This window comes from Vicia villosa, linkage group LG3 (assembly GCF_029867415.1).
Source record: "Vicia villosa cultivar HV-30 ecotype Madison, WI linkage group LG3, Vvil1.0, whole genome shotgun sequence".
Taxonomy (NCBI): domain Eukaryota; kingdom Viridiplantae; phylum Streptophyta; class Magnoliopsida; order Fabales; family Fabaceae; genus Vicia; species Vicia villosa.
In genome coordinates, this window is record NC_081182.1 from 101,136,878 (window position 1) to 101,160,195 (window position 23,318).

The 23,318-nt window shown below is 35.7% G+C and overlaps 1 protein-coding gene across 1 annotated transcript; it reads left to right on the forward strand.

Annotated features, from left to right (window-relative positions):
- Positions 1 to 14,541: 14,541 nt before the first annotated feature.
- On the forward strand, positions 14,542 to 15,899 carry LOC131658676 (uncharacterized). Its single transcript, XM_058927944.1, has 3 exons — positions 14,542 to 14,675; positions 14,866 to 15,163; positions 15,276 to 15,899. The coding sequence occupies exons 1-3, from the start codon at positions 14,542 to 14,544 to the stop codon at positions 15,897 to 15,899; spliced, it is 1,056 nt and encodes a 351-aa protein (XP_058783927.1).
- Positions 15,900 to 23,318: the final 7,419 nt, after the last annotated feature.

A 23,318-nucleotide genomic window follows, 5' to 3' on the forward strand; every position in this document is an offset into this window, starting at 1 on the left:
AGCAAATTGATCAACGATTCGAGTGTTAAGATTGTGAATTAAGAACTTCTATAAACATCACAATCCATCACACATTGAATCACCATCAATTTGATCATTATCACCAAGTGTTTGTGTTTTTGCTTCTTTCACTATTACTGCATTGCAAACGTCGTCCATCATATAAGAAGTTAATTGATTTTCAATAGAGCGACGTATTAATTCTATAGTGTATTCTCTTATCGTTTATCTCAAGCTGGTTAGTGGTTTTAACACATATACAATCGTTTCAATAGTGGTTCGGAATAGACGCGAGTCGATTCAGAATCACTTCCGCTTAAAGTTCAATTAATTCCGCAAAACTGTGTAAGATCTATTCACCCCCCTCTAGATCCTAAGGCCAGCGTCTAACACTTTCAAGTTAATCTCATGCAGTTCCGGTCTAGTACAAACCTCTTCTCTAAAGAATCCATCAAAGTGTTTGAAAATGAAGTCTTTAATCTCTTTGACCTCCTCTAATATTCCCTCCCTAGACTCCATGGTGCATAAGGTGTTCCTTCTTCTTCTATCTTTTAAAGAATTATGGAAAAAGCAAGTGTTATCATCCCCCTCGGATAGCCAAAGTTGTCTCGATTTTAATCTAAGAGGCCCTTCTTTTTTGTTAAGATTATTCCACAAATCCTCCACCACTTTCAACCTTTTCTCAACCACCTCTTCCGGAACATTACCTGCAAAATGAACAAACAAGTTATCTAAAGAATGCAACTCTTTCACGTCTTTGTCAATGTTGAGATCAATCCACCCATAAACCGTTTTGTTCCACCAAGAGATCCGGCTTCTAAGAATTTTCAACTTTTCAACCAAGCAATAATATCCTCTACCTTTAACTCCTATTTTATCCCACACATCTTCCACAAATTTAAAAAACTCTTCATGCCTAAACCATAAATTGTTGAACTTAAACGGCTTAGGACCCCAATCCTTTCTATTATTTTTCAACCAAATGGGAGCATGATCCGACACATCCCTATCTCCTATAAATTGACCATCCACCTTCCAATCATCAAGAAGACTCTCCGATAATAAGAATCTATCAAGTCTACTCATAGCCTTTCCTTTGCTTTTGAACCAAGTAAACTTTCCACCTATTGTAGGGAGATCCACTAGCTCCATATCCTCTATGAATTCATTGAAGGATCTTAAATCCCTACTAGAATCACTAGTGTTAACTCCAATTCTTTCATCGATAGTGGAGATCGAGTTGAAATCGCTCCCAATACACCAAGATCCAACCGCATTGTTGTTCTTAAACTCACATAAATAATTCCAAGTTCTCCTCCTAGTAACTTTGTCGCAAGAAGCATAAACATTAACAAAGTAAACAATTTTACCTTTCTTCTCCACACATAGACCTAGAAAACCTTCTCCCCTAAAACTATAAATGAGGGAAAATAGATATTTTTTCCACATAGTTAAAATACCACTCGAGGCTTCATTAGCATCCAAGTAGGACCATTCAACATCAACTCCTCCCCACAACTCTCTAATCACATCCACACCAATTCCACTAAGTTTTGTTTCTTGAATAAAACAAATATCCACATCTCCTTTTTGAATTAGGAATCCAACTCTCTTGCGTTTAGCCCGATTCCCACCACCGCGAATATTATACGATAAAATTATCATGGGGGTGCATGATTTTGGGTCCCCTTTGCCACCTTCTCTCCTTTATGATCATTCAACTCCGTTTCCTTCAAACTTTTGATCGAATCAAAATTTTCAGAAATGTTGATGATCCCGAGTCTTGACATAGAATTCCAAATCCCCTCTGTTGCATTGTTGCTCGCACTGTTAGCTCCTCTTCTGTTGCAGTTCCTAATATTCGAACTTGAGATGGATTCACAAGTTAGAGGTATGCCTCCAGAAAGATAGTTATTTTTGGCAAAAGAAATGGGCATGTTGTTGGCTTGCGACTCAGTACTTTGTTGAATTATCTTTCTATGTTGAATCCCACTCTGAATTGGATGGGAAAATTCAAGAACTCTCTCCCCTAAATCCAGCACCTCCCTGATCTTTTTCCTCGTATTTTTGAATTCTTCACAATTTGGCATTGATCATCAAAACTCAACTTTTGAATTTTTCTACATCCAACCCCTGTCTTCTTCCTAATAAAATTCGTTCTCTTCAACTGAAAGCTAACATTTTTCTTAGAAATGTTAGAAGAGGTAAAGGTTGTGTGCTTATTGACGGCCTTATTGCTCTTGCGTTCCTTGCCCGAAAAATCCACCTCCATTGTTTCATTCAAACTACGTCTGCTGGGCCCTACATCCTTTTCCACGTCATTAATAACATTTTCTTTTAACTTTAGAACATTGACCGAGTCTTTCAAGAATGGGCTTTCCGTGTGGTCCCCATCCCCATAAAAATTGTCCAACGTTCTTTTTATAAAAAAAGGAGAGGAGTCATTTGCCACTAAATCTGCTGGTCTCACTCTTAAAAAACCTATGCTGCTAGTTTTCATGGATATAGGGTTTGTGGTGTTTGCCTTTCTAGAACAGGAGAAAAGGTTATCCGCAGCTGAGTCTAAATCATTAATGCTTGTATAGAGAGCCTGCTTCTTCTTTGATCTGTCGCTTTCTAACTTCTGCGCTTCTGACACACCACCTCCATCACCGCCATGTTTTTTATTCTATTCCCTAGGCGGTTTGAATTGTTCGCCGGAGTTGTCGCTTGGAGGCTGAGCCGAAATCCGGTTCCGATTAGGGTTGAGAATCGGACAAGCATGAGATTCTTCATCGTCTCCGTCCGGATGTCCCATGGGAGAAAACGCATCTTCGTCTTCTGAACAAGAATTTGAGAAACGAGATGAGTCTTTCGTCTCCTCTTTGTGGAAAGAGACATCCTCAATGATGAGTAAGTTATACCAGTTTTCATCAATACAAGCTTTTACTTTGTTTCTAATTTGTTCCAAAGATTCTGTGTGAATCATTAGGGTTAGCACATCCAATCTGATGGATTTCTCGATGATGGATTGGGGATTAACAACAGTCCCGATGTCAGCCAGAAGGAGATTGATGAATTTCTCGTTCCTGACAAAACAAGGTAAGCCATAGATAGAGATCCATGCCACTCTCACACATTCCACGTCCGTTTCTCTCCAATCTCTTATTTCTTTGAACCACTGATCTTTCCCCTCTCCTCCTTCTGTTAAAAAGTTCGCCAAATCTCCTCCCCTTTCCTCCTCCTGAAGGCATAGGTTGGGGCCCAGAGCAGTCGCAGAAATAGAAAAGAAACCTTCTTCAAGAAGATTCTGAGCCACTCCAAAAGTAAGTCCTGGTCTTTGAGCAACCCCGACTTTGGCCTTGCGAAATCTGTTGGAATCAGACTCAGTAGAAGAAAAGAAAAAAGATTTGTTAGCCTCTTTGTTGTCTGCAGGGATCTTAGCATTGGTTCCTTTGAAGGCTTTCAAAAAATGTTTTAGACGAACCCAAGCCTCCCAACTTCGCAGATTTGGAGTAAAAAAGGAACCTGTTCTCCAAGCCATGTTCAGCGTAAGTTTTCCTTCCACTGCCCTTTACTAATCCTTCACTCTGCCTGTTCCTTTCTCTGCCCTTTACTAAAACTTCTTTCCTTTTAATCTTAGAAATATTAGCTTTCATTTTGACTCCATCTAACCATACATTGTCCATTTTTGTCTCCAGATTCTTTTCATCAGACGCAATGATGAATCTTACAAATCCAAAACATTTTCCTCTCCAATCTCTCTTTGGAGGTATCACAATCTCCTCTATCACAAGATACGTTCTAATAAGCTCTTTCTAACATACTCTAAATATAGTTACTTGCCCAAACTCCAAAATTTTTTTTTGTTAAATTGTAATTTCTTGTGTCGAAAAGATTTGATTTTGTTTAGAAGTGTGGAAACAGTTTGTTACACATAGATTTGTTTTAGATCAAGATAGATTTAAAATAGATTTAATTTGAATTAGTTGCAAAATAAGTATTTTGGGATTTTATAGTTTTGGGCTTTGGCTTAGGGAGCAAGCTAACATAAATCTATAAATAGGGAGTAACCCTCGTTATTTGATAATCAAGTCAATCCAGCTGTATTCACAGTTGTGGGCAGAGAGAAACTGATAGGATGCTAATTCAAGAACGCTAACAAACTAAGAAAACAACTACAAATCTAGAAAGACAATAAAAGCAAACTAAGAAAATAGAGAATAAAAGATAACATTTGATTTCATTGATACCTAATGTCTCAATGAGACTACAATATATAATACTTCTAATGGGTATTAAACTTAAACACCCAAATACTAGTAAAAGCCCAATTCAACAACATTCCAAATAACAACTAATATAAATTCTATTTCTAAATTAATATCTAAAGTATGTATTTAATCATAATTCTTCCTCTATCATTACTCACCCCTTCAAAACCAACCTTGTCCTCAAGGTTGTAAGTTAGATAAACTTTAAAAAGTGAGATAAACTTCAAAAACAAAACATTTATGGCATCTACCAAAATGAATGTCCTTGCTTCCCCTTATGTAAATAAGAGGTCACCCTTGTTTGAAATGTGACCCAACTCTTCTTCAGAGGATCTTAAATGTAGACATCACCTCAAAAATATCTCCAATTCAAGCTACCAACCATTCCATCTCATCATAAATAGTATACTAAACATGTGTCTTCTCTTGGTAGCAAATCATTGTAATTCCTTGGAAGCCACTCATCAAGTTACAAGGTTTAATTTTGACAGCATTTGAGTGAGACAACACATCAACACTAAACACACTATCAATTAAGCCATAATGATTGATCAAAGCATGGTGAAATTTGTGAAGTGAAGCTGCTCCCAGATAGGCTATATCAAAAACACTAGTAAAAATATATCTAATGATAATTTCCTTGTATGCCAACTCTTTAAGAATTGATGCAACAAGACATAACTAAAAAATTCTTCTTATTACAGTATCAGTGGCTACATGAAGAAATGTAGCTGAACTTGTAATAGGAAGGCAACATTGACATTTAGCTTTATCAAGGATAAGCACAAGCAGCAACATTCTCTTCAAAATCACATTCCCCAAATTCTCATAGTAACTAGACTTATAAACTTCTTCAACCATCTTGTTATAAGCATATGCTTTTGCTAAACCGTCATGTGTAAAAATTAGTTTGTCAATGACCATTTTTAGAAGTATATCATCTTGTTCAGACTCTCCATCCCCATTAGACACTAAAGAGTCCCCACCGAAAATTATATATAGTCCCATTCGCAACTAACTTGGATTATAACACATAATTTCAACCCAAAATCTGTTACTGTTGGGCAATGAGCCTTCATATTTAGCCTTCCTTCATCAATTGTCTTGGTAACTTGATTCATGACATGGAAGATCTCTTCACAAGGTCCAAGATTCAAATAAACACTCATTCGCTGCTTGAAATCATCGAAACTACACACCTCCTTAAGAGAATCCTTTAATCGCGAAAAGGAAGAACTCGAAGTCAGTTCCTCTTCATTTTCTTCATTCGACAAAGCCCCAAAATACTGATAATCTTCAGGCTTCATGAAAGGCTCAAATCCTTCTTTCTTCATCGAATGGAAGAAACTCAGAGCCTCATATACAATTTCATTTTGAGAAGAACCAACAATGATTGAATTCCATGATACCAAAGCTCGTTGAATCATTCTATCAAACACATGACGAGCAATATTTATGCACCCATACCGAGCATACACCTCTACCATTGAATTGGAAACTCTAACATTACCTCTGAACTCCTTCTTCATCACAAGCTTGTGTACCCATAATCCCATACCAAGTGACCTAAGTTAGGACTAGCAACAATGGTAGCAATTGAAGATCAAATCTTTGTAGGATTACACATTTGATATTTTATCATTTTCTTTCTTTCATCAAAGCTCTTCATTGGAAAACTAGAGGGGCTATTAGTGATTGCGTGAAAAACGGGTGCGGTTAATAGGGTGGATGGAAATTTTTGATTGAAGGGTTTTGAAAAAAAAATTTAAATAACCATGTTTGTTAAAAAAAATACGAAAAAAACCATGTTTTCAGGGTATTTACCAAACTGTCTAGGTTTGGGATATCAGAATACTGAATGCGCCAAACGAAATGGCGTATTAGTGTAAATTGTAGGAGCATGCGCCAAATGAAATGGCATGCCCTAAAATCCTAAAGGTTTGCGCCAAATGGAATGGCGCATAAGTCTAGGGTTTTTTCCCTAGAAGCCAAACCATTTGGCGCCTTAGTTCTAGGGCTTTTTTTTTTTAATTTTTTTTTTTTCAATTTTTTTTATTTCATTTTAGTTGAATATATTAAACTTAAAAAAAAAATTTATTTTATTTGTTACGATATTTACAGAATTAAAATTGAAAAATATTTTTTTTGCCTTATAAATGTAATGCAGGAAACGAAAATCAAAATTGTAACATCGATTAAAATATAATTTAAGAACTAAACATCGATTACAACATAATTTAAAAACTAAACATAGGTTACAATTAATTTCAGAAACGATACCAAAGATTAATGAAAAATACAACAACATGATCAATGACGTCCATCACCAAGATAGCCATCCGTTCCGCAACCTGGTCTTATAATTGGACGTTTACCGCGATCGTTGATTCCGCCGCGAATATTGACACCGCCTCTTGCCCTAGCTCTACCCCTACCCCTGCCCCTTTGTGCTTCTTGTTGGGTTTGTGTCACGGGGGCTGGTACTGGGATGTCGCGTGGATCGCTGTCTATGAATTCGTCGACGCCCCCATAATTATCCGGAAAACCGCTGTTGTAAAGTCGGCTACCCATTCCCTCAAATGTGTTTATTCGTGGTGGTGGAGTGGGGTGGGAAAAGACCTCCGGTTCATAGCATCCCGCAGCACTAGAACTACCTTGGTTAAAGCCGAATTGGTTTGTAGGTGTTGCGTAGCCGGAGGGGGCGCCACGGTAAGAGGATTCACCATGAGGACCATCGTCGGGACTAAGGTGAAGGCTAGATGAACCGGGAGTTAGGTTTTGGCCGAATCCCCTAGAGGACCCAACAAATGTTGCAAATCCGAATGGTTGTGAATGGGTCTGATATTGGTCCGAGGAAGGATGGCGGTCTTCATTCCCTTGTAATGGTTGAGATTGGGATTGGAACATATTCGATTGGCGGATGTTGCGTGCGGAACGGGATGGAGTACTGAAAATATTTTGTTGTTGTTGCTGGGGTTGTTGTTGTTCCTGGAGTTGTTGTTGTCGTTGCTGTTGTAGGAGTTGTTGTTGGCGTTGTTGCAGGCTTTGTTGCTGTCGTTGCTGAAGTCGTTGTTGTTGCCGGAGTTGTTGTTGTTCTTGTTGTTGTTGTTGTGGTTCTTCTTCTGGTTGCTGTTGTTGTGGCAAGATGTAGTTCTGTGCACGGGGATCATTCAAATAGAATGGAGCTGCAAGAAACAGGTTAGGGGTTGTGGCTGTACGATACCAACTCATGTACGCAGGAGACGGTTTCATTTCATGGTCACTAACGGGGAAGTTTAGGACATACTGCCGACGGTTCTTCCACATTTGGCGATGCTCGGGTGCAAAATTCTTCCAGTTTTGGTGTGTCCATTGATGGTTCACTCTTCTTAGGTGCCACACTCCCAAGTCAACAGGAGGGTCGGGTATCCGTTGGCGCATCCCAAATTGAAGCATCACCCGGTCACTTTGATGCATTTCTATTATGTTGTACCAGATTAAGCAGCACTTTGTCGTCCAGATTTCTGCATCCTGAGCTCTAGGCTCATACTCACAGTCGAGCACATATGAGTAACTTGAACCTCCAAGGTGACGAACCATCATCCGACATCTTTTTCACACCCTACATACAAAATGACGAAGAATTAAAGGAAGGAGACAAGTTTCCTTCTAAGGAGGCATGTCTGAGAAGAATAAAAAAATGGCACATGGCGAACAACGTTGATTTTGAGGTAGACCGTTCAAACCTGGAACGGTATGTAATCACTTGTAAAAATCCAGAGTGCGGGTTCAGACTGTTGGCCTCTTATAGGAAGAGAAGTAATGCATGGAAAATAGGGTCGATTACGCAGAAACACACGTGTGTCAACCCTAACAATTCCCAGGATCATACAAAACTCAGTGCCGATCTTATATGTCAGGAGATCTTGCCTCTCATAAGCTCTGATCCGTCTCTGAAGGTTAAAAATATAATATCACACATTGTTACAACCTTCAACTACACTCCATCTTACAGAAAGGCGTGGGTTGCAAAAACAAAGGCAATTGAGACAGTCTACGGCAACTGGGAGGAGTCATACAAAATTCTTCCCCGATACCTCAATGCGCTACACAGTTACGCACCTGGCACTGTTACTATTCTAGAGACACTGCCCGCGCATGCACCGGATGGAAACCCTGTCCAAGGAAACGGAATATTCCATCGGCTTTTTTGGGCGTTCAAACCTTGCGTCCGAGGTTTTGCACACTGTAAACCCATACTTCAAATTGATGGGACATGGTTATACGGCAAATACAAAGGAACCATGCTCATGGCGGTTGCACAAGACGGGAACAACAACATATTTCCATGGGCGTTTGCTATCGTCGAAGGTGAAACTGCGGCGGCTTGGAGTTTCTTTCTAAGGAACCTCCGAGAACATGTTGCTCCCCAGCCTGACATATGTTTAATCTCTGATAGGCACGCTTCCATAGAGAGTGCTTACAATAATCCAGCGAACGGATGGCATGACCCCCCTTCAAAACACGTCTATTGTATTCGCCACATCGCCCAAAACTTCATGCGGGAGATCAAGGACAGACATCTAAGAAAGGCCCTAGTCAATGCTGGTTATGCATTGACCCAACCCACGTTCCAGCATTATAGGAGTGAGATTGTAATGACAAATCCAGAGGCAGGTACTTGGGTAGATAATCTCTCCAGGGACAAATGGACAAGGGCATACGACAATGGCGTGCGATGGGGCCACATGACAACTAATCTTGTGGAATCCATGAATGGCGTTTTCAAAGGCATCCGCAACCTTCCAATCACAGCACTTGTGGAAGCCACATACTTTAGGATGGCTTCACTCTTCTCAACAAGAGGCAGGAGATGGGGTGATGTTAGGCAAGCTGGTCAACTATTAAGCGATAGTTGCATGAAATTTATGCAACAACAATCGGCAAAAGCGAACACTCATCAGGTGACTTCTTTCGACCGATTCAATCGCACGTTCAGTGTGCGCGAGACAATTGACCACAATGAAGGGCTGCCAAGGCAACAATATAGGGTTCTGCTTGACGAAGATTGGTGCGACTGTGGAAGGTTTCAAGCTTTTCGTATGCCTTGCTCACACGTCATAGCTGCATGTGCGTATGCCCACCGCGACGCTATATCACTACTGTCTCCGATTTACAAGACTCAGACATTGCTCAGAGTTTACAGTGTTGCGTTTCCTGTGGTGGCCAAGGAGGATTACTGGCCTGAGTATGATGGAGAGGTAGTTTGGCACAACGACGCAATGCGGCGAAAGAAAAAGGGGCGTCCCAATAGTACACGAATTAGAACCGAAATGGACGTCCGCGACAAAATGGAACGAAAATGCAGCATTTGCCGTCAGGTGGGGCACAATATCAAAAGATGCCCTAATCGTGGCTCGACAACGTCGCAAGTTTAGTATAATCTGTATTTTTTTTTAATGCAACGTATCAGTTTCGCTTACCGCCTCTTGTAACCTTGCCTCCGTTTTTCATCAATAAATTGTGCTTTAGTGAATAACCGAAATTGCCAAGGCAAACATTATTCAGACATATTCTTCTGTTTTTCCAAAAACGATTTTTCAGACCCTTTCCGGAATCGATTTATCAGATATATGCCCGAACCGGTGTGCGAAAATACCGGAAACCCTAAAATTTAAAAAAAAAAAGATACAACACATAGTAGCCAAATCAAATGGCGCCTATGTGTTGTTAATGGAGTGCATGCGCCAATTGGATTGGCTACTCCCATTTGCCCTAATTTTTTTTCATGTTTACGCCAAATGGTTTGGCTACTTGGGTATATATGCGCCAAATGGCCTGGCGCATTCACTTCCTGTCAGTCCCAAACCTAGACAGTTTGGTAATTTACCTGAAACCATGGTTTTTCTTGTATATTTTTTATCAAACATGGTTATTTTAATTTTTTTTTCTGTTGATGTAAGTCAGAAAGATGAGGAAAAATAAATGGAGGAGATGAAATCTTAGGGGATAAGGAAGAATCTTTTTGCAGTGTAGGAGAGTGTGGTAGCTGATGTGCATTCTAGGCGGGTGTGGATCCTCTCCATTTCCTTAAAAGAAATGGAAAACTCCATTACTATAGTTTTAGGTGTATAAAATTAAATAATCATTATATATATGTCACATGTCTTCGATATGCGTGTTGTTTACACATAAAAGTATAGTAATGGAGTAAATGGAGAGAGAGAAAAATGGAGAGGATCTTGACCCATTCTAGGCACGTGATAGCCCGCTGACTGACGTACAACAGGTGCGTGGAAGCCATGAAATTGATCATTTGTTGATAAGGTGGGTGCATGGCGAGATTAGGACCATGTGATGTTAGAAAATTCGGTATGATAATCCTGGATATCTTCGAAGAATCGTGTTCGTTCACTTTCCGAACAAAGTATTTCGACCCTATTCTTGTCTGGGTTTACGAAATCTTTGCGGGAATAATTATCGAAGAACAATCTGTTTTCTAACAATAGATAATAGATCAGAATGTAGAGAGGAAGTATATTTTGTATCCCAAAATCGAGGTCGAATGACTCCTTATACAGGAGACCAATAACAGAAAATGAACAGACACACCTGTTCGGAAATAGAAAACGGTCATGTCTGTTGGAAAAGGGTACAACTATTCAAACGAATTTTTCGAACGGGGCGCTGCCCCGCACCCTGCCCGCTGACCTGGCAGCGGGACCCCATCCAGGGGCGTTGCCCCTTGGACCCCGGCAGGACGCTGCCCCTTGGACCCCGACGGGGCGCTGCCCCGCACCCCGCCAGGGGCTACGCCCCTCGGAACTTCGTTTCTATTATTCGTATTCAGTTACACGTTTGGCTCGACGAGCGTGCACTCCGCACTACCCTAACTCGTTTCAAACTTAACGCATAATTGCATTGGCCAATAGTAAATCACATTACTACCAAAATACATTGATGATACTAAAATCACTAACATGTGATGCATCATAGTTTTGATCAATGCAAAATGTTGGCAGAAAACCATCATGTTCATTGTGTTCGGAATCTTTGTTACTCTCATATTGTAAGATACGGATATTGTGAGTAGTATTAAGGTGATGAAGAACAAGACTCACAACAAGATTTTTTAACACAGTAACATATAATAGTTGAAAGTCCAAAGAAATTTTGAAATTAAGGTGTTTTGTATTATGGGTGCTTCTTAACAAAATTTTGGTGGTTGAAGTTGTAACAAAGATGAAATCTGGTGGTTTTGGAAAGGACAAAAAGAACGGAATCAACGATAAATATGAAACTTTATTTTTTTGGTTGTTTTGATGATGGAGACAAATGTGGCGGAGCTGAAAATTTTGCTGATTTTTTTCTGGGTTTTCCTCAACAATAACTTATGTATGGTTTAAAGTGTTGTCAAGGAAAGAATATACCTCTTTAGACTTCCAGGATTCATCTTTTGTTTGTTGGAATGGTGGCGGATCGGTGGTTCTGGTAATAATGTCGAAGACGGTGCTGGAGATGTCGCTGGAGGCAGTATCAAATCCGATAGCTTCGCTGGAGGAGAAGAAGTTTGAGTTGTCTTTGTTTCTTCATCAATTTCTTCTTCTTTGTCTTCTGTAGCTCTCTTAACCACATAATTTGTTTTCAATTTTTGTTGTGTTCCATGCAAATTAGGTTGTCTTGGTTGTGGTTTGTATAGATTTTGTTGTGTTGCTTTGAGACAAAGACTCAAATTTTCAATCTGTTCCATCAACTCTTCTCTAGATTTTTTTTTATTTCATGAGTTTCAATTAAATATTGTTTTAGGTTTTCTAGTTGTGAATAGAAATCTTGAGATTGAGGTTGGTGACCATGGTAACTTGAATGTTCATGGAAGGTGGAAGATGATTGGTGAGGTGAAATAGAAATTATGTGTTGTTGTTGATATGAAATGTATGGAGTGTATATGGGGTGTATGAATGATGATATGGATGTGCCATGGGAGGTATTGATGTTCAAGAATGAAAGCATCAATTGATAGGATGCTAATTCAAGAATCCTAACAAACTAAGAAAACAACTACAAATCTAGAAAGACAATAAAAGCAAACTAAGGAAATAGAGAATAAAAGATAACATTTGATTCATTGATACCTAATGTCTCAATGAGACTACAATATATAATACTTCTAATGGGTAGTAAACTTAAACGCCCAAATACTAGTAAAAGCCCAATTCAATAACATTCCAAATAACAACTAATATAAATTCTCTTTCTAAAATTAATATCTAAAGTATTTATTTAATCATAATTCTTCCTCTATCAGAAACTCTGTAGAAAATCATTGTCTTTGTTTCTTTTATATTGTTCATCGTTATTGTGTGGTGATATCAATCTTGTTCATCAAGATTCGTAGAAATTCATCATAGATTTTGGTGGATTTCCAACAAATTCTTTGACCTTAACCACCTTGATAAGAAAAAACCCTTTCCTTCATAGAGGAATGGAAGGAGGGGAGTTTTTTTTAAAACTATGAAGCACAAGGGATCAGATGCATTCAAAAACATAGCAGCTGTGGTAGGTTGTCTAATTAAATAACACGATTATAAATTTATAATCATCTGTCATAGAATCACAATCGCACGACTTTTTGATAGTCTGACTCTCACTTGCTAGCTGCTATTTTGGAGAAATTAACTTGTATACAAATACTTAAGGTTCTTGGCAAATGTCTGAATTCGGCTGATTCAATCAGGCCACTCCTTATGTTTCATTGAACTTTTTAATTTATTTTCGCAAGGAAAATGAAAAGGTAGTATTTATTAAGGATCCCGATGGATACTGGATTGAAATCTTTGACCGAAAAATAATAGGAAATGTAACAGAAGGTGGTGCTGCTTAAGATAAAATCTTCAGGTAAAAACTGTGGTTTCCAATTCCGTTGTCTTATTTACTTATTCACGTTTTTTCGTCTTAAAAGTAATGTTCTCCCTACTTCATATTCTCTAATATAAAGAACCAAGTTACATACATGTGAAAATTTGTTTAAATTGTTCTAAATTATGAATAACCACGTGAAATCTCTCTTTCTCCCATATTAATATAAACAAATTATATTTTTCAGAATCATAAATTTTGCTAGAAATTAGCTACGATTTTAACTCCAGACTAATTACGCAATTTTATGAGCTGAAGTACCAAGTTGATTTTAGCCACGTGGCATGCCACGTCAACATATTTGGATAAATGCAGCAATCATGATAAATGGCATTAATATAATGATTGTGAAAATAAAATAATAAATGACATTAATATAATGATTGTAGCGATCATTATCCTTTTGGATATGTATTTTCAAACTAAAATAAACAAAAAATAGAATTTGGTGCATCCAAAAATATATCTCCAAAAGCCGGGGACAATTTAGTATTTTTGTGTCGGGTCTGAAAAAAATAGTAAGAATGCAATGAGAAATTGCCCTACGATGACTCTCCTTACACACCCACGGAGCCGGTTCTGTTAGAGGCAAATGTTAGGTAGAATATGGATGTAGAATAGTTTCTATATGGTTGAGTAAACTAGTCCCAAAAGTCAATTTCAAAAATATTTTTCAAAATCAAAGTTTTATAAAAATTATTAAAGCAAAATTTGTACAATAGTACCATTTGCGATTGGAACAATTATTGATGCACGGGTAAAAGCATTTGTATCTTAAATTATCTATTTAAAATGAAATTAAAGTTAATGAAAAATTTAGGCATGGAAGATTTAGAGCTTAGACACAATTTGTCCATAAGTCAATAATTATCTCATTAAAAGATATATTTATAATTTTTTCTAGCATATAACTGATTGTGTCCCGTGTCACTTAAATTTTCTTAGGTTAGTAAAATTTAATTTCTATGTGATCACTTATCACTAAAGAGTGACCAAGATTATTAAAAATTACTAAAAATGATATATCAACTTAAATTCTATTTCTTTTGAAAAAAAATATTTTTAATTAATAATTATACATAATTCATATACAAACTATAATTTATAATTTAAAAACATTCTAAGACTAATGATATAATGATATTCAATGGCGAAGTCAGGTAGGGGCTGGGAAAGGCCACCGCCACCCCCACCCCCATTACTTTTAAGAAAACAAAATTTATAAACAGTTAAAGACTAAGTTGACTAAAAACTAATATGAACCATATTAAATGCCCATGCTTACACGGTGGAAAAAACTTGTTCATAGCTTTATATAAATATAATAGCATTGTAATGTAACTATGTAAGTCGTAGCCCTGAGAGGAAAGTTCATTCGGTGAGCTGGGAGAAAATGGCTAAGTCAAAGAGTAGTGGAGGAATGGGCTTCATAGGCATTAGTGATTTTAACAAGAGTCTCCTTGGGAAACAGTACTGGAGATTGTTGAATGGTGAGAACTCTCTTGTTGGAAGGGTTCTAAAGGGCAGGTACTATCCTAGAATCAGTAGACAAAAGTTGCAGTGGATTTGCGCCAAGCTTTGCTTGGAGAGGCATTTTAAGTGCTCAAGACCTGGTCCAGAAAGGAGTTAGATGGATAATAGGTGATGGCAAGCAAGCTCAAGTCTTTAAGGATGGATGGTTGGCATTGAATCATGACTTCAAAGTCAAATTTCAAAGGAGAAGTCTGGATGAAGATTGTAAGGTTGCAGCTCTCATTGATGAAGACCTGAGGATGTGGAATAGAGATTTAGTTTTTCAAGCTTTTGATCATGATGAAGCAACCCAAATTGTCAGCATTCCTTTGTCAAGAAGCCATATGATGGACAAAAGAATTTGGCATTTTGAGAAAAGTGGTGAATATTCTGTGAGATCGGCCTATCACCTCTCTTTGCAAATCAAAGATGTTAAAGCCCCTGGACCTTCAAGTCCACCTTGTAAGAAATTATGGAAATCTATCTGGAAAGCCCCTGTGCATGTAAGAGTAAGGAATTTCCTATGGAAAGCTGCCAAGAACATTCTGCCCACCAAACACAATTTGTTGAAGAAAAGTATCAATTTAGATTCTATATGCTCTTTCTACAATAAAGATGTTGAGATTGTCAAACACTTGTTCATGGATTGTGCTTTTTCTAGGACTACTCTTTTTTTCATCTGTTATGTGCTATAGAACCCCTGTAGACTTGGATTTTAATGACTGGCTGTTAAGTATTTTATCCTGTGGTGATGTTCTGAGTTCCCAAATTATCTGCAACATTGTCTACAAGATTTGGCTAGGGAGAAATCAAAAATTGTATCAAGCTAAGGATTCTTCTCCAATTAAGGTAGCAGAGGAGGCTTTGGAGAGTGTCATGGATTTCAACAAGTGGAATTTTTTCAAGAAGGGGGAAGAAAGGCTTAGGCTAGCTTCTGACACAAGCAACTTGGATGTCCATTCCATACATGTGGATGCTAGATTTTCTGATGAAGGTTTCATGACCATGGGGTGCATCATCAAAGATCACAACCAGATTTTATCTTTAGCTGCGTGCAGAAGAGAAAATGTGCAAGTGGAGGTTGCTGTGGGTAAAGCTATGGCAATGAGGTGGGGTTTATCTCTGGCCAAAGACCTTAATCTGGAAAAGATAGTGATCAAATCGGATGCAAAGGTGGTGGTGGATTGTGTAAATGGCTTCTCCAAGCTGGTTGCCCTGGACTCTGATTGTGGACATTAAGGCGTGCCTAAGCTATTTTAAATTTGCTTCTTTATTGTACCATAGCCGTAGTTGTAATTCTCAGGCTCACAATTTAGCTAGACTATCTCATTTTGTTGGCTCTAGGACATGGGTTGGTGAGTATCCATCCGAGGAAATTTCTGTTTCTGTAACTTCTGCAAGTTTAATTGCTCTATTAATGAAATCTTTTTCATTTAAAAAAATATAAGTTGTAGCCCCACATTCCATACTCTAAGCTACTTACTCTATTATTAAAATGAGCCAAACTCATATATTTGTACTTCACTCTACAAGTTAAAACTCCCTATTTATAAAAAGTAAAATTATAATTTCTCTCTAATTATTCAAGTAGATTAATTGTTTTATCTCTCTAATTCCTCAAGTAGATTAATTATTTTATCAATAATATTTTTAATTATGTTACTTTTTTTTTATAATTTCTTAAAAAAGTTTATAAAAATATTAATTATTTTTCTTCTTAAATATAAATTTATATTAATTGTTTACAAATTTAATACTATAACCAATATTTTAAATTTTTGTAAGGTATATTCTGTTAGTTTTATATTTGATAGTAGTTTATAAACAAAAAGATACAATTGACAAATTAATGATAGCCATTTTAATAAGTGAAAATTACTAATAGTTTTATTAATTTATCAATTGTATCAATCTTTTTCATAAACAATATATTTGAGTATTTCAAAATGGTGAGATATAATTTGAAAATGATACAAGTAGTAATAATTTTAAAAATTAATATTATATTAAAAATTGAAAAACTAATCTAAATTTGAAAATTTTTTCGGTAAATGAATACTCTTTTTTACCACTCTTTTGAGAACATGAAATTAATTCCTAGCCAATTACATTTGTTTTATTCCCGCTCATTGCATATGTGAATTGCTACCGCTCATTGCATATGTGAATTGCTATCTTTATTTTAAGGCAAAATATCTTTTTTGTCCCTTATGTTAATCTTGGGGTTTATTTTGGTCTCTTAACTTCAAAAAGTGTCATATTGGTCCCTTAACTCTTCAAAAGGTGTCATTTTAGTCCTTTTTGTCACATTAGCGACGGAAAAACTCAAAAATCAGTCGCTAAATCAGTCACTAATATGACAAAAAGGACTAAAATGACACCTTTTGAAGAGTTAAGGGACCAATATGACACTTTTTGAAGTTAAGGGACCAAAATGAACCCCGATGTTAACATAAGAGACCAAAAAGGATATTTTGCCTTATTTTAATTATTCATTTGTAATAGCTCACGCTTGTTGTCTAAGCTAAACCTGGTTTCATGCTCTTTCTTTTTTCCTTTTCTCTCTGTAAGAAAATCATACATTTTCTCCTTGAAAGAGCCATGTATATATCTTTGGCCTAAAATTACTTTTAAAGTAGCAGTATTACTATCAACATGACATTTACACTTTAACCATTTTCTATTACTTCTTTCCATATAAGAGACCATGTTTGAGACATTAGTCAATACATTTGTATTCTTACACAAGAATAAGGAAAATTTTACCACACATAGACTTTTCTACTCTCACCCCAATTTCTAGTACACCCACACTCTTACAAAGCAAATATTTAAACTTAATCTCACAACACTCTAATACAAGAGCATAATAGAACAAAGAAAATCAAATATAAGTTTAAAGTGCTTTTGACTAGTGTATCTAAAATGAAAGAACTTAGGTCCAACATATAGCCTTGGTCTCCCCCTTGCTTCACCGCACTAATCAATGTGGGACTTCTCAAATAGCTACTTTTTAACTTCCTTCTTTATTTAAGAATTTAGGCAACATTAGACAATACAATCAACCCCAACGATCTCCACCTTGATTGTAATGGTCTTCAATTTTCATTGTCTACACCGACAATCATAATTCTCATTGTCTATACCGACAAATCAAATTATCATACTCCACCATAAAGAGTACACTACACTTGAAACTAAATCATCCCAAGAATTTTTCTTCACATTGAAACGTTGTTGAAAGATTATGGTGCAACTCCCATGTTGGCTTTTAGGAAGCTCTTCAGCCATCGACACATCTCACCACACACCTTGCATCAATGCCAACCAATGCCCGTGTATTGTTCTGAATCCGCTAGCAACAATTTATCCTTTTGCATGGTATAGCAAAAATACCATAAGGACACACCTTATCTTCTAAAAAAGATCCCCATCATCTCCCAAAACAAGGGAGACGTTGCTAGCACTTGCCTCAGAGTCTTTTTCAGATACTACTCCACCTGGACAATTTCTCTTTAAATGCCCAAACTTTCTACACTTCCAGCACACCATATTATTTGCATGGATCTTCTTCTCATTAGCCCCACTTCTAGTTAACAACGCCGAGTTTGATGAAGTACTTTCATCACTTTTCATCCTCCTTTCTTCAGAAATAATTTTAGTTGCAACTTCTTCAAAACTCATCTTTTCTTTCCCATACACCAAAACAGGTTTGAGATGATTATAAGAAGGTGGAACGGAAAAAATGAGCCTAACGCTTTATCTTCATCATCAATCTCAACTTTAATAGATTCAAGCTCAGAAACAATATTATTCAAAGGGCTAACATGATTAGAGATTTTTGTACCCTCATACATGCACAAAGTGTGGAATTGCTCCTTTACCAACAAACATTTTGAGATGTCCTTTGCCTGATATAACCCTTCGAGCCTTTCCCAGAGTTCCTTGGCTGATGAGAGATTATGCACATTGACGAGAACATTCTTTGCCAAACACAAGCGAATTGCACTTGCAGCTCTCAAATCTAGTTCCTCCCACTTGTCAGCCTCCATGTTGGAAGTGTTTCCTTTTAGAGCCTTGTGTAATCCTGATTGTATCATCACGTCCTTGACTTGTACTTTCCACAGGCAAAAGTTGATTCTTCCATCAAACTTCTCTATGTCAAACTTCATAGCACTTGAATAAGACATAGTAGTTGCGTGCAGACTGCAAACCGTGTACCAGGTAGGTTCCCAGGAAAGAGAGGTGGGTCACAACGGACACGCTTAAATACCAAGTCTTTCCTTAGCCAAAACCTCCCTAAATAACACTTTCGCAGTACCACCCCTTCTTCAGCACCTTCACAATATCACAATTCTTTTCATCTGTGGAAGATCAGACAATGCTGCAACCACATATAATACTAAGAATTGTGATATCTTATCGAGCCAAAGCTCTGATACCACTGTTGGGAAATAACACAGCTGGAAAAAATAAAAATAAACAGAACACAATCAATAACACAAGAATATAAGTGGAAACTCAAAAAACAGAGAAAAATCACTACCATTGTCTAAATAGACAATTAGAGAATTATTGCTATGTGAAAATTTTACAACACAAAGACTTGTCATTTCTCACCCCAATCCCCTAATACACCCACACTCTTACAAAGCAAATATTTAAACTAAATCTCACAACACTCTAATACAAGAGCATAAGAGAACAAAGAAAATCAAATATAAGCTTAAAGTGCTTTTGACTAGTGTATCTAAAAACAAAGAACTTAGGTCCAATATATAGCCTTGGTCTCCCCCTTGCTTCACCATACTAAGCAATGTGGGACTTCTGAAATAGCTAATTTTTAAGTTCCTTCTTTATTTAAGAATTTAGGCAACATTAGACATACAATCAACCCCAACAAAAACAACAGCTAATCACATTAACCACTGTTGAACCAATCACCTAAAACAATAGCTAACCAACTCAAAAGATCAAAGTCTAAAATATGAACAAACCAAAACCATCATCGATCTTTAGGAAAAACCGACCTCAAACAGAAAACGAAACACCCAGATCACAACTGCAGATTATAAGCATCGCTGCAGATTTGTGACTGTTTGATGAACACCACTACAAAAAATTTCAACAGCATTAGGATTCATAAGAAAAGTATCTCCATTTTAATTGGATTATGATACTCCTCCTAAATCAGATCTGAGATAAAAGGTTCAACAGAACAATTGCAACACAAAATAAACAATACGCAAAGGGATTTCTTAATTACCAACTAATTCTTTTTCAAATGCACAAAACCAGTAAATTGTAAGTCTCAGCTTTTTCATCTTTTTTTTTATTTCTAGGGCAGCTCTTTCAACAGTTTTAACTCCCTGCTGAGATGAAAAAAAATAGGGGTTTTCTCATTTAAATATAAAATACAAAGCCAAACAAAACTAAGACTGTATCAACTATCAAGAAAGTAAAACATATACATACATACATACATACACATAAATATATACCTTCACTACAACTGATTGAAGCAAATTCTTGAGACTGTTAATTTGAAAAAGAATTTCACTTTGGCTAGCAACACGGGGATCCACTTGAAGCTTTTCCATATCCAAAACGTGAATATTTTACATTACGAAAGCATTGAGTATTAGAGGCATAAATGGAAAATAAACATGATAACATAACTCATTCAAAATTTAAAACATAAAAATCAAGAAAAGAGTGATAAATCAACAGAATGTCAATAAATCAAAGAAAATGCCTTTCACTTTGCAAACATACTCTCTCATATTTGAATGGCCGGAGAAAATACCTTTCACTTTGAAAACATACTCACTCATATTCAAATATTTGAATGGTCATTCCAAAGAAGAATCCTGGAAGAATGATCAAAATACAAATCACATATTGAAGGAAGCTTAAATAATGAAGCATTCTAATCTTTTAGTGAATAGAGAAAAAAAATTCTTTTACAACCTACAAAGTAAGAAAAATAAATTAGCAACCTTTAGTAACTTGAAATAAGCAAACTCATGTCCATGTCTCAACAGATCTCATTCTTTCTCTTTATATTCATTATAAATCGTGGATTTGCAAGCTAGTGACAAACAAATTTGTAGATCTTCCTTCAAAATACAAAGTTTAAATCACGTGCAAATTTCTTAAACCTGAGATCCTTTTTGTTCTAGCCGCCGTTATAATCATCGACGAAATCGTTCAGAGTCAAGACCAGAAATTGTCAAAACCATAAGTAAAACAAAATAAACACTTTCCCAAACCCTAAATCAGATTCAGATAACGAAAATGAAATGTCAAAACCATAAGTAAAACAAAATAAACACTTTCCCTAACCCTAAATCGGATTTAGATAACGAAAACGAAAATGATAACCAAAATGAAAAAAGAAATCGAAAATAAAAAGGAATGGAGTCGGATTTGAAAGAGAAAGGAGATGACTTTACCATAATCAATGAACAAATCGTTAACATGTTGAATCAATTTGCAGTGGAGTTAGCCTTGATGTGTCATGAGGCATCGATGATAGTGACGAACCCGTTAGGGTTTGAAGTGAAAAGAGAAAGGGGCAATGAGAAAACAAAAGAACTGTGGAGAGAGAGAAAGGGAAATCGGGAAAGAGAGAGGAAGACAATTTGAAAAGTATATTATTGTGAAACTGTAATAAAGGCGTCAAGTAAGGAAAGTAAAGAAAGGGTAGATTAGGGAGTTCTTAAGCATGTTCTAATCTTAGATAGGTAGTTGACATGATAATTCGACAATGAAACAATAAAATATAGATGAGGAAGAATGAATAAAATAACGATCAATTCAATAACTATAATTTCAAGTTAGTCGTGTATAATTTGAATTTATCCAATTGAATAAGAAATTTATGATTATAGTTTTACAGAAATTATCATAAAGAACTTAGTGTAGTGACTTAGTCCTAGATTTTCAGAATAATGACTATTAACCATTACAAATTAGCACCATGTAATTTCTTAAAAAACAATAAAACTTAAACATTAATCTCTCAAGGCTTTTACTATACCATGATTCTCCTTTCCACATTCGAGAAATATTCGAGAATTATGCATTAACAACTATATCAATCCCGACTTTCACTCAACCCTACTCATCCCTTGTCCAAACCTTATTTTTAAGAAGAATTAGAAACTCCACTTTATCCATAACACCCTTATGTGCCCTACAAAAGATGACATTCACTCAACCATAATATTCTCTTGTCCAAATCTTATTTTTACGAAGGAACTAGAAACTCTAATTTGTCCATAACACCATTCTCTGTTCTACAAAAGAATTTTTGAGAAAAGAGCACCTTTTTTTTACCAGATTGTCAATTCCAACTACACAAGCACTTCTAAAAATATAAAATCTCAAAACTTCACAAAACATTATATTTAACAACCTCCTCTAGACAAATGTCACACTCTTAGAATTGAGAAACTAAACACATAAACATGCTAAATGCTAAAGGTTGAAGATGAAACTAATTTCATATGCAATCTAACAAAGAAAAACTCATATATTTACTTGTATAAGATTTTCTTACTTATTTTAAAGATGAGGTTTGGAAACTTCTATAGGTAAAATACAAGGTTGTTTGCTATATATATATATATATATATATATTATTGGATGTGTTTGGATATCATTCTGTAAAAAAACAGTTCAGTTAAAAAGATTTTTTTTTTAAAAAAATGCAAAGAATTTAAACAAATAAATTCAATTTTTTGTTTATTTTAAATAATTTATCTTAAAATATTATTTTAGATCTTTTATCATTTTATAAAGAATTTTGAATTCTATTGTATTATAACTATTTTAAATATTTGTTTTTATAAAAATCATGTTTAAGATATATTTTTTGAAAATGTTATGTTATTTTGGTGATCCTAAAATATTTACAAATGAATATTTAAGTTACTAAATGTCAAAATTATTCTTTTTAATTTATATAAAATGAGTTTCAAAAATAGCTTCTTCTATTTTTTTGAAATAATTTCATAAAATAAATTTTAAATATCATATTTTTAATTTATAACAAACAAACCATACCTCTCATAAAAAAAATCCTATCACCAGTATCCGGGGCCAAATACACCAAATACAATTTGGTTTATAACAAATTACTAAATTCTTGTGGGCTACATGAAACCTACTCTACCAACTATACAATTTCACCCGTTACATGAAATAAGTCTGTGTCATATGAAAATGTAGTTAAAAAACAACCAATAACTACATTTTATGTTGCATAAAACATTTACATGTAATATTACATGTAAATATTGATGAACAACCATCAATAACTTAAAATCTACAAACTCAAACTTTACATGAAGAATATGGAGGAGAAACAACAAACACACAACAATAAAAAAACCCACAAGAAACATCAGTTTATTAGTTAAAGAGGAGTATTTAAAATAAGATATCATTTTGATATATAATTTAGAGTAAATGTCTAAAAGTATTAATGTAAAAAAATAGATTTTGATATATAAAATAGAGTTAATATATGTCACTACCACTTAAATCTTTTTTTAATAATGATATAGATCGACACATTGATTGTTGTTTATTTTTTAAATGCTATATTAGCTTTATTTTTTCATTTTATTACTATTTTCCATTAAAAAAACT